This window comes from Schistocerca gregaria, chromosome 4 (genome assembly GCF_023897955.1).
Source record: "Schistocerca gregaria isolate iqSchGreg1 chromosome 4, iqSchGreg1.2, whole genome shotgun sequence".
In the NCBI taxonomy this organism is placed as follows: Eukaryota; Metazoa; Arthropoda; class Insecta; order Orthoptera; family Acrididae; genus Schistocerca; species Schistocerca gregaria.
Window position 1 is genome coordinate 659809408 of NC_064923.1, and position 16363 is coordinate 659825770.

At 40.7% G+C, this 16363-nt stretch overlaps 1 protein-coding gene across 1 annotated transcript in view; it reads right to left on the reverse strand.

Annotated features, from left to right (window-relative positions):
- The window catches only part of LOC126266809 (exocyst complex component 4), a 246924-nt gene that overhangs the window by 81739 nt on the left and 148822 nt on the right, over positions 1-16363 (reverse strand). The window contains exons 10-11 of the mRNA XM_049971362.1: positions 3563-3783; positions 2728-2944 (exon numbers count right to left, since the gene is read on the reverse strand). Coding sequence (XP_049827319.1) covers positions 2728-2944; positions 3563-3783 — 438 coding nt within the window. The remainder of the gene's footprint in view (positions 1-2727; positions 2945-3562; positions 3784-16363) is intronic.

Consider the following 16363-nt stretch of genomic DNA (forward strand, 5'->3'; position numbering starts at 1 on the left):
GGATGTGAAAGCTGTTTTTAGGTTGTTGGTGTAATGGTTCAGGGATTCCGGACTGGAGCAGATTCGTTTGTCATGAAGACCTAGGTTGTAGGGAAGGGACCGTTTGATATGGAATGGGTGGCAGCTGTCATAATGGAGATGCTGTTGCTTGTTGGTGGGTTTGATGTGGACGGACGTGTGAAGCTGGCCATTGGACAGATGGAGGTGAAAGTCAAGGAATGTGGCATGGTATCTGGAGTAGGAGCAGGTGAATCTGATGGAACCAAAGGAGTTGAGGTTGGAGAGGAAATTCTGGAGTTGTTCTTCACTGTGAGTCCAGATCATGAAGTTGTCATCAATAAATCTGTACCAAACTTTGGGTTGGCAGGCCTGGGTAACCAAGAAGGCTTCCTCTAAGCGACTCATGAATAGGTTGGCGTACGAGGGGGCCATCCTGGTACCCATGGCTGTTCCCTTTAATTGTTGGTATGTCTGGCCTTCAAAAGTGAAGAAGTTGTGGGTGAGGATGAAGCTGGCTAAGATAATGAGGAAAGAGGTTTTAGGTAGGGTGGCAGGTGATCGGCGTGAAAGGAAGTGCTCCATCGCAGCGAGGCCCTGGACGTGCGGAATATTTGTGTATAAGGAAGTGGCATCATTGGTTACAAGGATGGTAACATATTGGGCAAGGATTCCAGGCGTTTGAGAAAGTGGTTGGTGTCTTTGATGAAGGATGGGAGACTGCAAGTAATGGGTTGAAGGTGTTGATCTACGTAGGCAGAGATATGTTCTGTGGGGGCTTGGTAACCAGCTACAATGGGGCGGCCAGAGTGATACTCCAAATCCCATGCCACTTTCCTGGACATTGACCTCCATCTGTCCAATGGCCAGCTTCACACGTCTGTCCACATCAAACCCACCAACAAGCAACAGTACCTCCATTATGACAGCTGCCACCCATTCCACATCAAACGGTCCCTTCCCTACAGCCTAGGTCTTCGTGGCAAACGAATCTGCTCCAGTCTGGAATCCCTGAACCATTACACCAACAACCTAAAAACAGCTTTCACATCCCCCCTCCCGACCTGGTACAGAAGCAAAAACCAGAGCCACTTCCTTATCCCCTCAAAACCAGAACCTCCCACAGAACAACCCCAAAAGTGACCCAATTGTGACAGGATACTTTCCGGGACTGGATCAGACTCTGAATGTGGCTCTCCAGCAGGGATACGACTTCCTAAAATCCTGCCCCGAAATGAGATCCATCCTTCATGAAATCCTCCCCAGTCCACCAAGAGTGTCTTTCTGCCGCCCACCTAACCTTCGTAACCTCTTAGTTCATCCCTATGAAATCCCCAAACCACCTTCCCTACCCTCTGGCTCCTACCCTTGTAACCGCCCCCGGTGTAAAACCTGACCCATGCACCCTCCCACCACCACCTACTCCAGTCCTGTAACCCAGAAGGTGTACATGATCAAAAGCAGAGCCACGTGTGAAAGCACCCACGTGATTTACCAACTGACCTGCCTACACTGTGAAGCTTTCTATGTGGGAATGACCAGCAACAAACTGTCCATTCGCATGAATGGACACAGGCAGACAGTGTTTGTTGGTAATGAGGATCACCCTGTGGCTAAACATGCCTTGGTGCATGGCCAGCACATTTTGGCACAGTGTTACACTGTCCGGGTTATCTGGATAGTTCCCACTAACACCAACCTGTCAGAACTCCGGAGATGGAAACTTGCCCTTCAGTATATCCTCTCTTCTTGTTATCCGCCAGGCCTCAACCTCCGCTAATTTCAAGTTGCCGCCTTTCATACCTCACCTGTCTTTCAACAAAATCTTTGCCTCTGTACTTCCGCCTCGACTGACATCTCTGCCCAAACTTTTTGCCTTTACAAATGTCTGCTTGTGTCTGTGTATGTGCGGATGGATATGTGTGTGTGTGTGTGTGTGTTTGCAAGCGAGTGTATACCTGTCCTTTTTCCCCCCCAAGGTAAGTCTTTACACTCCCGGGATTGGAATGACTCCTTACCCTCTCCCTTAAAACCCACATCCTTTCGTCTTTCCCTCTTTCCTGATGAGCAACCGTTGGTTGCGAAAGCTTGTATTTTGTGTGTATGTTTGTGTTTATTTGTGAACTGGGCACAGTTTGTAAGTGCCATGATTTTATACATGGCATATGTCACACACAAAGGACTTAGATGAAAATGTAAAAAATTCAAATGATTGGTGAAAATTACGAACACACTAATTGTGAACAGACAACAAATAATATGGGATCCAGTAATATGGGATAATAATGGGTCTAATCTCTTAGACAAAATGAAAACCATATTTTAACATTCTGAAACATGTTTCTACAGAGTAAGAATTACTACATGGAATTCTGATTGAATGTAGAGAGAAATGTAATAGACCGCAAATTACTTTCTAATTGTCTCAGCAGCGTGCTAATAGAGTGATTACATATTTCTACTTTTTTGTTAGCACATTATAATCTTCAAATTGTTGAAGCCTTTACCTTTAAAACCAAAGAGAACTAAGTGACTGTCAGCTTCAATAACATTCCTCATTAGAGAAATGTTTAAGAGATAAATGGCAAACTTACAAAAATTGAAAACATTATTGTAAGCATGAAAATTTAATTTAACACAGATTGGACCTCAAAGATACTAGTTTTACTTATGATATGTAATTAAGGAATATAATTACAGAATTGACTGGAACGTGAAAATTTTTCTTACCATACTCTCTTGCAGATGCGCAAGGCGACGTAGCTGCCCCACATCAGACAATATTTCGTAACGACTGATTCCACCTTCTCCCAAGTTGCTGGCTAAAATCTCCGCTTCCCTCATGTTACGCTGCCGTACTTCCTCTGGACTCTCTTCCTCCACTGTTACAGCTCCTATAGGGCTTTCCTTCTTTGATGCTTGGAGGTCCACCCAGTTTGGTAGGGACCTGAAGGCAACAGCAAAACTCCTCTCTAATGCATAAATCTATTAACTACTGCTGTCAGCCTATACATACAAAGCAATGCTCTTTGTTGCTGTTTTGCTCTCATGCTACAAGAAATTATGTGGTTTACGGCATGGCATGAACAATCAGAATACTGTAGGAGCCACGGTGAAATCTATTGAGGCAGGATTACATACGGCCTACAGCAACATAGAATTGATGGGTTGATAGACTATTAACTTAAATACTGAGATAATGTTATGTAGTGTTTTGCAAATGTATCTGAATCTAGTTAATAGCACATTAAATCTTGTGAAATGAATACAGCAGTAAGCAGCCAAATAAAGCTTATGAAAGTGGTGTAGGCAGAATGAAGTATGGAATAGTAAAAAGCAAACAATGAAACTTCAGTTAGGAATATCAATAATGCAGGAAAAGACAAGATTCATATTTATCATAAACATGACATGGTACGTTGCAGACAAGCACAATTAAAAGACACACATAAGCTTTCAGCCACAACTCTACAGAAACATACACCACTGATTCACACAAGCAAACACACCTCACGTACATGACCACTAACTCTGGCAGCTTTGCGGGAGGGGTCAGGATACTTACTTGATAAAACGGCTAATGTCTTCATCGCGTAACCAGGCAGCACTACAAATTCGTTTATCCTCAGAATCAGGTTGCACAATGCCACGATAAGCAGCCTGACAAGTTTCTCGATACCCACGCACAATATTGCATATTATGGCTAGAAAATGCTCTGAGTATACTGGAAGTGACTGCATCAGACCACGAAGCTCCTGAACACATTGCTCAACTATCACAGTACTCTGAAATGAAAACAAATGGTGACGTAAATACAGGCGCCCAATGTCTATTTTGATGCATATGCTGCTATTTGAAAGATATTTTTATAAATAGGTGTATTGAGCCCAAATATATATCCAAGGCCTACTATCCTAGTTCTCACTTTAGGAATTTGCTTCAAGACACATTGAGGGCTCATTAAGGAACTTTGAACAACTATTCAATATACACGATGTGAGTCTTAAATATTTGTGTACTGAATATATTTGGTCAGTACTACATCAGGATCACTTGATGTATTGTATGGGTAACAGCATCTAGAGAGAAGTTCAATACAAAAAAAGACTTATGATTTTGAGGGGACACTTCTTAGGTGATATGTACTTTTGTCCACATTGGAAATATGTATTGTAACAGAATTGATACATGTGTACTGATTCCACCTGCCAATCGGTCATGTAGTTGTATCGATGCGGCTAAAGTCAGAGGTCGTGGTCGTTCCGAGCATAAAAAAGCCCTCTGCCCTTGCACTTGAACAGTGAGTGGTGGGCTATCAGTGGGAGAGGTTCCCTGTGAGGAGGTTTAATGGTTATCACAAGCGGTGGACGCGTCCACGCCTCGGCAGTCAGTTGTTTTGATGTACTGGAGAGTGGTGAAATCGAACCAGGTAGGTGCCTGTGTTCAACTGGGAGTGCACCATGAAACATAACAGCCCATTGAGGCCTATTTAAAATGAACATTTCCCAGTCTAATTCAGGATCGCACAGGTAAACGAAATATGCAAACTCGTCTAGAAAAACTTATAACTGAGAAAATAACTTTTTAATCTATTTCAGTTCAAAGCGTAGAAGCTCTGTAAATGAAGAGAATAATTCCCGTGAAGGGAGTCTCCAGTCATTAATAGAAAATATAAATGTATTATTGTAATTCCTTATTTGAGAGTTTATTCTCAAATGAAATAACAGACATGTACTAATATCATAGTGTACCTACTGTTCTGAGCAGACATACGTTTATATATGTATTTTCAGTTTTTATATGTAAATTTTAATTGTTAATTAATCAAAAATTGACTTTAAACAATGCCGAGAATTGTTCAGGATTGTTAAGAAATTATAAATAATGACTGCCATGTTAGCATAGGGGGTCAGTCTGGTTTTAGTTTTTGAGCAGTGAGCATGTAGCTGCTCCTTTTGTATTGTAAGTATTGTTTGCCTTTGTAATAATACTTTACCTTTGTTTTGAAAGTATAATAAATGTATTTAAAATAACATAATGCAAGATGATTTTTAATTTTAACTTTTCTGAAGTTGGACTTTTACAGTAACTGTCTCCAGGACTTATGCTGCAACAGACTGCCTGGTACAATGAGTAAAACAACCCTTAATAACCTTATAACCCTGAGTTTTCGAGTCGCTACTGTGTTTTACTTCAATCCACCACATTAACTACATGTAGAAAATTTTGTTTGCTCGTGCTTTGAGGAGCATGGTGGGTGCTATCTTTCATGCTCCAGTGTGGATTCACATTTCTTTCTGTTATCTGTTGTAGAAGCTGGAAAGTTTATATGTAAGTAACAAAATGTCCTGAGTGTGGTGCTTGCTTAATGTTATCAGCTGATGACTTGTGTTTACCAACGGCTGGTTTCTATGCTGACAGCAAAACGCGCTGGTAAACCGACTGCAACAGAATAGGTGATATAATTTTGATTCTCGAGTGCTGAAAAGGTGGCTGTTGGTTCAAGGTACTGTAAGTGATCACATATTCTTTTTTCATAACTTCCAAGAGTAAAGTCATGGGTTATTCTCTCGGGGGTTATTCTCTCGGATGATAAGTATGTAAAGCTCAAACATAAGTGTGTTCAATTTTAAGGGAGCCGACTGTTATTGTGTTGCTCAATGTGGTTGTTGATTTCAAACTGAAATTATCTTTACTCTTGTTACTAATGCAATAGTTCTTAAGGAAAATTGGCCTATTAACGTGTAGTTCAATGTGGCTGGTGCTGGAGTCTGAATAACCATGTTGTGTCATTGTTTGAGCTGCTTTGGGGAAAATTTCAAGGAGGGCTAGTGCGTGAAGTTTGTCATTTACAGTCTGTACCTAAAAATGTGTGTTGTAATTTTTTCAGTATTGGTTGTGTGTTTCATAATTTTAAAAGGATTGCATCCCAACTCATTTTGGAAAGCTTGCTAAACATCTGATTTACATTTTAGGCCATTAATTCCCAAGGACTAGTGTCTGTGTTTATGTAACTCTGGCGTAAATTGTCTTTAAACTTCATACACTTTGCTGAAGGGGCTAGTGCCCATGTTTCGTGGTCCACACATTTTGCTAAGTTAAATAATAAAGTTTAAAGCAGCTCCTGTTAGGTGTGCAGCCACTGCAGTGCATACTAATTATCTAGTTGGGTGCACTAAGGGCTGTTGATTCTGTCTTAGGTTGAAGATAATACAGCAGGTGATCACTTCGCAAATCTGTAAATATACCCAATGGCTTTAGGTCAAGAGGCTATTGTATGTGATTATTACCTTGTGTGTGTTTTTTTTTTTTTTTTTAGGTGTGTGGCTAGTGGCTCATAGTAATTAAAGAAATCTTGTTAATTTTGTTAAGAACCTACAAGGCTTAGTGCCACCAACCCAATGTTATTTTTCTTGAGTGAAACACATCACGGTTTGGAATCATGATGTAAGTAATCCTGTTGAATATTCTTAGTACCAATGTATGTTCCCTGAATGATGTTAATAAATGTTTTGTACATCTATTATCTGGTGGCTTCACACTCAAGGATCACTCTATCTAAGCTATTCCACTCTAAAGGTTTTTAAAAAAGGACTGAAGGACTGTTAGTTCCTAAGTAATTACTTCTACCTTCACCAACTCCGCCCCCCTCCCCCCCCCTCCCTCCCTCCACTTCCTACCAAGATTCAGCCCAATTTTTGCAACAGGGTACATATTGTCTACGTATTTATTTATTTAGTCATTTGGTATATTTCAATTAATACATGTTGTATCATTACATATAGGCCTTGACATTTTGATTATGCAATAACAATTATGTATTGTATTGTATTCTGCCACTTAATGCATTTACAGCACATATTACAGAGAACTACATTTATGATATTTTACAATGTTTGCAGTTCTCTTTCACAGTATCTGACAATTTCCCTTATGTTTAAATGTATATACAAATATTTATATTGTTTTTTGAATTAAATGATGGTCACTTATATGGATAAAATAAAGAAGAGAATAGTATGAATGCTGTTCTGAAATATTTGCAATGTATAAAAATTTTTGGTTAGGAAGTATACCTCAGCTGGGTGAATACTTTTAAATCCTGATTACTCATGAAAAATAATCACCTGACCATCATTAGTGCAATACACACGTCAGACAGACAGCAGTAAAGCAGTAATAGTTTCAAAAACAAATTGAAATCATACCTCCTTGACAACTCCTTCTATACCATAGATGAATTCTTGACTATGAGTAAATAAATCTGGAGATATAATATATGCATTTTGTGTCATTTAAAGAAATGGGATAGATAATAGAAATATTTAGGTATAACACTATAATGTTTTTTTTAAAAAAGAAGAAGAAGGAGAAGAAGAAGAACTTGTTTCCTGTGCGTATTTCTTGTGCACTTAACAGGTTCCACATCATAATGGTTTTCCGCCCTATTGATCAATGGAACTAACTAAACTAAACTGAAATGTTAGACTGAAGTGTGTTAGAGAAATAACACTTAACAGTATCATAAATCACAAGCATGGTGAATACCTTGCCACAAAATAGCAAATAGTCCACAGGAAGAAAAAGTAAGATCTTTTCTTCCCTATTAAAAATATTTCTTTTGCCTACACAACAACTAATGGACCTCGTAAATAGAACTTTTGAGATCACAAGAGGGCTGTGGGCTAAAGGTACAAATAAGGAGACTGATATTTAGTTGGTACATCAGTCTCTCGCAGTAAAACTTCTAGTGCCAAGATAAAAGCTGTAATAGGAATCATGAACAATGAATTCTATTTTGTGAGAAAATGTTTTAGTTTCACTTAAGAAAACTGAGAATTAGGACAATATGAACAATTTCATGTACAAAACTTTCACAGTGATATTTCACAAACAGTGAAAACTTTGTGACTGAGAAAACAAAAAGAAAAAATGTGGACAATAGTTTAAAAATGGGTAGCATTGTTGACCTAAAATAAATCAATGGTCACACTATATGGCAAAAGGAGCATCATTTATTTTGGGAAACGCACAGTACAAGGTTACTATAAATGATTCATTTCTTTTCAAAGCTCTACGTTTTCTAAAGTATTGTTTTTGTTGTTGTTGTCTTCAGTCCAAAAACTGGTTTAATGTAGCTCTCCATTCTACTCCATCCTGTGCTCACCTCTACAATAAAAACAACAGCAACAGCAACAACAACAACAACAACTACTACTACTACTACTACTACAAACTTCTCTCCAATGCTTGGCGATCTCTTGGTGTCTCAGAAAGTGTCCTACCAACTAATCCCTTCTTTTTGTCAAGTTGTGCCAAAAATTTTTTGTTTCCCCAACCAGACAAATACCTCCAGAAAAAGGCTTCCTGACACTTAAATCTATATTCAATGTTAAAAAATTGTTCTTCTTCAGAAACGCTTTTCTCGCCATTGCCAATCTACATGTTATAATCTCTCTACTTTGGTCAGCATCATTTACTTTGCTGGCCAAAAAATAAAACTCATCTACAACTTTTAAGTGTCTTAGTGTCTTATTTCTCTCAGCATCACCTGATTTAATGCTACTACATTCCATTATCCTTATTTTGCTTTTGTTTGACATCCATCTTATATCCTCCTTTCATTCTGTTCAATTCAAAGTACATGTACAACATGTAAAAATATGATTGATGTATGAACAGAACCATAAACTAAAAAGCTTGCATTCTGCACTCTACAAACATACTGTCAGCGCCTTTGTGGTCACCTGACATATGTTCAAGCAAGTTGGCTCCATAACTCACGTAACAACATTCTATCAATGGTCACCACAGCAGCAATGATGCATTCGCTGAGCTCTTCCAGTGTTCTTGGCAGTGAGGGTATATAAACACGGTGCTTAACCATAGAATAACAAGGTTGGATAAAAAAACTACCCCAGGCCACATAATTTTTTATCCTATGTTAGGCTTTTAGGGCGGAAGTCATTATTTACCTTTCCACTCAGTATTGTTGTTCACACTGAGGAGGCTATAATCTCTAAGGCTTTATTCTTCATCATAATTTAACAGGCAAATTGTGAAATTTATCTGTCGGGGTAAAAAGATCACCTCACCTTGTTATTTGTGTTAAAGCTTTTTATTTACAAAACAGGTGGTAATTTCTTTTGCAGGCATAGAAAATGTCTTCTGAAAAAAATTTAACAACTCCATAGGAAATAATAAGAGGCTTAAAATGTATATTAACATGACTCAGATGAAGATGTGAGTCAACCTGAATACAGTCATATCACAGATGACAAGGAGGATGGTGAATCTGATGTAATGCCATTTGAGGTTGATTCATCAGGTGAAGGTGATCACCACGTACGGAAAATTTTATATGGCAGAAATAGGTTATGTCAGAACACACACCCGTTCCATAAAAAAGCACTGACAGTCCCAGCAAAAAATATAATGGACAAGTACTTGTTGCACTAGATGAGGCAAAAAACAAAATGTCTCCCAAGAAATTATTGTAACTGTTGTTTACTAATGACATGGTTTCACTAACAGTTACCTACATGAACCAAAAAATTGCTGATTCATGGGAAAAATACAAATTGCTGCAATGGAGTAATGAAGATACCAACTGAAACAAAATAAAAACATTTTTTGGTACTTTCTATGAATTGAGTTCTAAAAAATGTTTATGTCAATTGCACTGACACATGGTCTGTAGTATAAGGGTCCCCATTTTTCCAAGGAATTACAACTTAAAACCAATTCGACTTTTTGATCAATAATCTATGATTTAATGATCAACATACTAGATTGCAAAGAAGAAGGCAGGCAAGTTCACTGCATTCCGTGATTTATGGTATATGTTTGTCAAGCACAGTCAAGAACTGTGCACTTCTCCTGTTCTCCTAACTGTTGATGAGACACTCCTTAGCTTCCAAAGCAGATTGATGAGACACTCCTTAGCTTCCAAGCCAGATGCCCATTCAAAATGTAACTGCCAAGCAAGTAAGACAAATATGGTCTAAAGATAATTTCATTATGTGACACAAAGAAGTATTAGTTTAATGGGGGCATAAAATATTTGGAAAAGAGACTAAGTATAAAAGTGTTTCAATTCCTATATATTTTGTGGTGAAATTATGGGAACCTATACATGGAACCAACCAGAGCATTACAATGGAAATTGATTTGCTTCTTGTGAAGTAACCAACAAACTGGCTGACAAAAAGTTGACAATTGTTGGCACCTTACGAAATAATAAACCAGAAGCCCAGTAACAAGGTAGAAATCCCAGAATCCCTGTTCAAACCAAGAACAGGCCAGTTTCTTCATCCATATTCATTTACAGGAGAGAAAAAATATTGGAGTCAAACATTCCAAAGAAAAATGAAAATGTTATTGTTTTGACAACAATGCATGAGTTAGGTGAAATAGATGAGAAGGCAAAGAAATCAAACATAGCACTTTTCTACAATAACAATAAAGGGGGAATCAATGTATTTAATTTACTAAGCCACAACAAGACCACAGCACAAAAAACGAGGTGCTGGTCAATGCGATATGTGTATGGGCTTTTAGATGCATCAGGAATAAACGCGGATGTGTGTATGGGCTTTTAGATGCATCAGGAATAAATGCCTTTGTCTTGTATAGGGGGAATGGTGGCACAAAGAGACAAAGCAATTTTCTCAAGTCTTTGGCTTTTGGGCTGGTTGAAGCAGAAATGAAAGACAGACTCAAAAGAAAAAAAGTACCCAAAGAGCTTCGCATAACCATGGAACAGATTTTGACACATGTTGGGTACGATATTCCAAGATCAGCAGCACAACCAGAAATGATTTCAAAAAACAGTGGACTATGCTTTCTTTGCAGTCAAAAAGAAGACTGGAAAATTTCCTTTGAATGCTGTGTCTGTCCAAAACCAGTGTCCAAAGACCACTGGAAAAATATTTGTCAAAGTTGCCATAACAGTTTAGTTTGTAAATGTTTTATATATTCAAAATTTCATCAAATTTTGAAATTAATTTATAAAATCTTTATTTCCTTTTACATGAGGAACTACTTTTTGTAGTTGTTAGCTTTATATTTTTTTACCAATTTACGTGTTATGCTAAACAGTTCCTTCAATGATTCTTATGCTTTATGTTACGTTCTATTGTGTTTCGCACGGTTGTAACAAAAAGTGCAATTGAATACAATACAAAACATTGATATTTTAATTATTATTTGCTTTGCCATATTGTAAGACATTAATAATACTTTGCAATAAATATTACATATGTTTGATTATTACTTTACAATACTACAGAACTCTTTTTTCAAACAGAGATAACTTAGAAAGACGTGGGGCAGATATATGTCTTGGGATTCACAACTTAGTACTCTAGGGTTAATGTATCCCCAAAGGAAAAAGTCACAAAGGTGTTAGGTCAGGAGGTCTAGGGTGGGCAAGGAAACACAGCCACATTGTCTTCACCACTAAGACCAATCCAGCAATACGGAAGTTCATTGTTTAGGTAGCTACAAACATTGATGCCTCAATGAAGGGTTGCCCTGTTTTGTTAGAAGACGAAATTCTTGGATTCAGCAGTCACTAGTGGAAACAACTACAATTGCACCATTTCTAGGTAAGAGGTGCCCATCATGATCTTTTTAGAGAAGAAATATGGTCTTAAAGCTTTTTGTGTGACAATGCACTGAAAATTTTACTCTTCAGCAAATCTCATTCATGCACCAGAATTTCACAAGGATTTTCAGTGCCTCCACAAACTCTCACTGCTGCACTACTAAGTACATAAAAATCTCACATATTCCAACACACAAAAACTTTTTTGTTGCTTTTTCAGTATTTTGTCAAGGCACTGCACTCTTAATGCTAACTGGTGGACACAATGCAAACACTGTGAGTTTGCAGTTCTATTCATGGTTAATTGGTTGGATGCTTAAAGGGACCAAACTATTAGGTCATCAGTCCCTTTGTCCTTGGACAGACAGGTCTATATGTCTGCAGATCTGAGAGAGCCTACCACGCAAAACTCAGTGGAAGAAAACCCCAAAGTTTATCAATGTCAGTGAAGCTGAGGTATTAGACAAAAAGGAGACAGGGAGACAAAGGAAGAAAGGCAAGCAAGGTGCCCCATCAGCCCCCCCCCCCCTCCCCCCTCTCTAACAAGAGGTATACTACTCCGAGATTGCCTTGGAAAGACTAGCAACACAGACATGAACAGAGAAGCACACGCACACACACACACACACACACACACACACGCACACGCACACGCACACACACACACACACACACACACACACACACACACACACACACACAGAGAGAGAGAGAGAGAGAGAGAGAGAGAGAGAGAGAGAGAGAGAGAGAGAGAGACAAATGATGAGCAAGTCTAAGCAACCACACGGGGGGGGGGGGGGGGGGGGGGAAGAGTAAAAGAGCAGGTAAGGTGAGGAGCAGATTGGACAACTAAACTCAGACAGCTGCAGCTCAGCCTGGGCAGAGCAGGCATCAGAGTGTCGCTAGGACGTGCCGAGAATGGAGAAAAATTGGTGGCGGAGGGCATCAGGATGAACTGAGTCTTTCAGACCTTGTGATAGGTCAAGATGAAGCTGTGGCTGAGGGATGCACCACGAAGGTGTACATGAGTGCGTTCAGAGGAGAAGTGGAAGGGGAAACAACTGAAGTTCAGAGAGGGGGCAGACCAGATGTGGATAGTGATTATAATCCCTGATCGGGGCCGCCGTTGCAGCAGATGAATTAGCATGTTTTGAGAGAGGAGACAGTAGTTCCAATGCTTAGGGGAGCTGCGAATGTGGGTAGCATAATTGACAAGCTGTTGATGGCACCTGATGCACAATGGAGGGACCACAGCCTCCACAACTAAGCTGATCCACGTCAACCAAGAATCGAAGACCAGTCCTAAAAACTGATGTAAGTTCTGGTTGTGGGTGAATGGTACAATGTTGACAGAATTGTATGAATCGGCAGTGGAAAATCGAAAGCCACGGCTATGCCTTTGCCTTTTGTATGGCGCCTTGCAGTTGACGTTAAGTTACACCCACACTAGAGGAGGAATAGTAGAGGCAAAAGTCATCAGTATACAAGGAGGGTGATACTGAGGACCCCACAACTACTGCTCGATCATTTATGGCGAATAGACAGTGAGGGGCTGTCATTACAGAGCCCTGTGAGACTTCATTCTCTTGGATATGGGAGGGGGGGGGGGGTATTGTGGGAAGCACCAACTTGAACCTGGCAGTATGGTGTGACAGGAAGTTTTGGATGAAAATCGGGTGCAGACCCTCAAGACCTCACTTGTATAAGGTAGCGAGGATGTGGTGTTGCCATGTGTTGTCATAAGCCTTTTGGGGGTCAAAGAAACAGCTATAAGGAGATGACATCGGGCAAAAACTGTTTGTATGGCAGACTCCATGTAAACCACATTACCATTAGTGGAACAGCCTTGGTGAAAATTTCCCTGGGAAGGAACCCAAAGATCCTGAGACTGAAGGAGCCAACACAGACACCGGCTCATCGTGCGTTTAAGCAATTTAAAGAGAATATTGACGATGCTTATTGGATGATAACTGTCGATCTCTAGAGGGTGCTTACTTGTTTTTAGCACTGGGACAATGATGCTTTCTCACCACTGCAATGGGAACTCGCCCTCACTATAGGTGTGCCCTGGCTACGGATGTGGTTAAAGATGGCAACCATATGATGCTGACAATCCACCAGTAGGTTTGGAGGTTGGTCATTTGGTTGTGGACGTGGTCCGACCCTGCGGCTGTATCAGGAATGAGAGGGGGGGGGGGGGGGGGGGGGGGGGAGCTGAAAAAACCACTGCAAACAATTTCGGAGACAGTTCACTGTTGGGAGAGAAGTAAACATTGCAGATGGTAATACCCTGAAATGCTCTTACCTAAACAGTCTCAGCCTCCAAAGTGGTATTAAGAGGCACGAGTTCACTATACAAAGTATGTAGAACATAGGTGCAAATTCCACCTGACACACGTCATATGTAGCAAGATTCTTATAATATTCCCAGTATCCATGAAGATCTGGGGTCTGTGATGTTAGAAATCAAGTCTCCTGAAGAGCAATGCAGAAGGCAGGTGATGTGCTCAAAAGATGTTGTAGCTCAGCCAGGAGGTGGACAAAACTGCTACAATTCCAATGGAGAATAGTTTTGTCAATACAAAGTGAGGCCATGAAGGGACCAAGAAGGCCGATTATGCCTAGGGTTACCATTGGTTGAGGGGTTACTGCATCAATATACATTGGTTCCGAGTTCCACTGTGTAGTGCAAACTGGGACTTCAGGGGCCACCGGACACTCTGCCTCAGCCACAGGAGTGGAAGAGGCATGGTCTGGTGGCATGGGGGCCATCAAAATGTCCTTGATGATTGCAAGGGCTTCACTGAATCTGTTTCAGGTAATAATGGTAATCACGAAGACCAGTAACCAGTAGCCTGTGGCTTCTTCACTCATTGGCTAGTATCCAGTTGTAGACCAGCAAAAACCTTCGACGAAAGTGTCCTGAGGGACTCCTCCCTGGCAAGCAAGGCCGGAGAAATGTGATTTGTCTCTGGTTGGGAGATGGGGGCCAATGTCCCTGGTACGTAGGAGGAAGCCATTGATCCCAAAGTAGGTGTGGAGGAAGTAGCAAGAGTAGAGCCCCCAACCATCACAGGGCAGGCATGTTTGAGCGGTCCTGCACGCCCACTGTAGGAGCTGTAACAGGCGGAAGTACCGTCACCAAAAGGTGGTGACGTTGTCATAGCTGTAGCATACGGCATTATTTGACATGCTGGGTGCAGCCACTCATGTTTATTTTTGGTCTCTTGGAACTAAGTTTGTTAAATCCTTGTACTCTGAATTTTCTTTCCTCTTGGTAAACAGTGCAATCTGGCGAGCAAAGAGAATAGTACTTTCCACGGTTGACATAGATGGGAGAATGCACACAGGGAGTATTTGCATGCAGTGCCCACCCAGTGTCTCTACAGATGGGGATAATGCTACAAAGAAAATACATGTCTTCAAATTTCAAGCACTTGAAGCACCGCATAGGTGGAGACAGCATACGGTCTGACATGGTCCCCTATGTACACAACGGACACAGTGTACACCTTGTCACTCCAAGTTAGCAGGTAGCTCAGAATCAGATAGTAAGGGAAGGTCTCTTTGGAAAAGATGCCTGGAACTAAATTTAGACTGTTAAGGGGTGTGACAGTCACTAGTATGTCAATCAGCTTGCTACAAGCGAGCAGTGCCCACGACTGGGCAGGGGATGCCATTTTGATCTGAAGTGACCAACTTTTCATTTTAGAGGTGGCTGCCACTTCCCCGAACTTGTCTCCTAAGCTCTCCGAAAAGAAAAACGGCGCTGTGGCCAAGAAGGAAACTCCATCAGTCCTTGTACAAACCAAGTACTGTGGGAAGTATTGCTCTGCTTGCTGCTTAGCCCTACATTCCTCCCTCGATGTAGCCAAGGACAGAAACATTTTACACTTGTATCTCTGTGTTGTATTTCTCTGCATTGAAAGAGGACTGTTCCTTCAGAGAGATGCTGGGACCATATGGCCACCAGAGAGAGATGAAGTCATCCGCTTCATCTGCAGCTGATCCACGATGGTGCCACCACTGAAAATGGAGGCTCTTCCCATGGCAACAACCAGCCTCAGCAATGGCTGCTTGGCCAGTGATCTGTTGCTCGGAGTCCCTGTGGCCCAGTTACAATGAGCACATACTCCTTGGCATGCATGGGGAGTCTTCAGCTCAAGCCCCAACAATGTGATCCCTGAGCAGTCAGGATGGTTACCTTGCAGAGTTTTGGGTGTATTACTGTGTGAATAGGGTGCACAGATGGAAAGGCACAAAGGTGGAGCACACACCACACTGGGTGACCTTGCCTGCACTATCTGCAATTCTGAAGAATTTTGAAAATTGGTGGCAGGTCAAAATTAACAATGGGGGCCACGTGTTTATTTGATGAAAAGTTGTAAAACACATCTAAGTGGAAACTCGAGGCCAATCACAAACCAGTTACAAGCAGGGTTGATACCAAGAGGCAGAGGGAGAAAGGGATAGTTGAAATATAAGCGTGCAGTGCAGAAAGGAAATAATCCTGCAAAGGTCGTGGCCCCACAGTAGCCAAGCACGTACTCACAAAAGAGTTGTGAACCCCCCAGCAGTTCTATTAATGTGTCAATCAAATTCATACATGTAATACTTTGGAAAGTATACAACCTGACAATGAATCAATATTTCATAGTAGTCCTGTATATTTTGCAACAAGCATGTGAAATGTGATAGGTTATCTCCACATGACTGATTAATGGTGTACTTTTGAGTGTTGTTTTACCAAGTTGTTA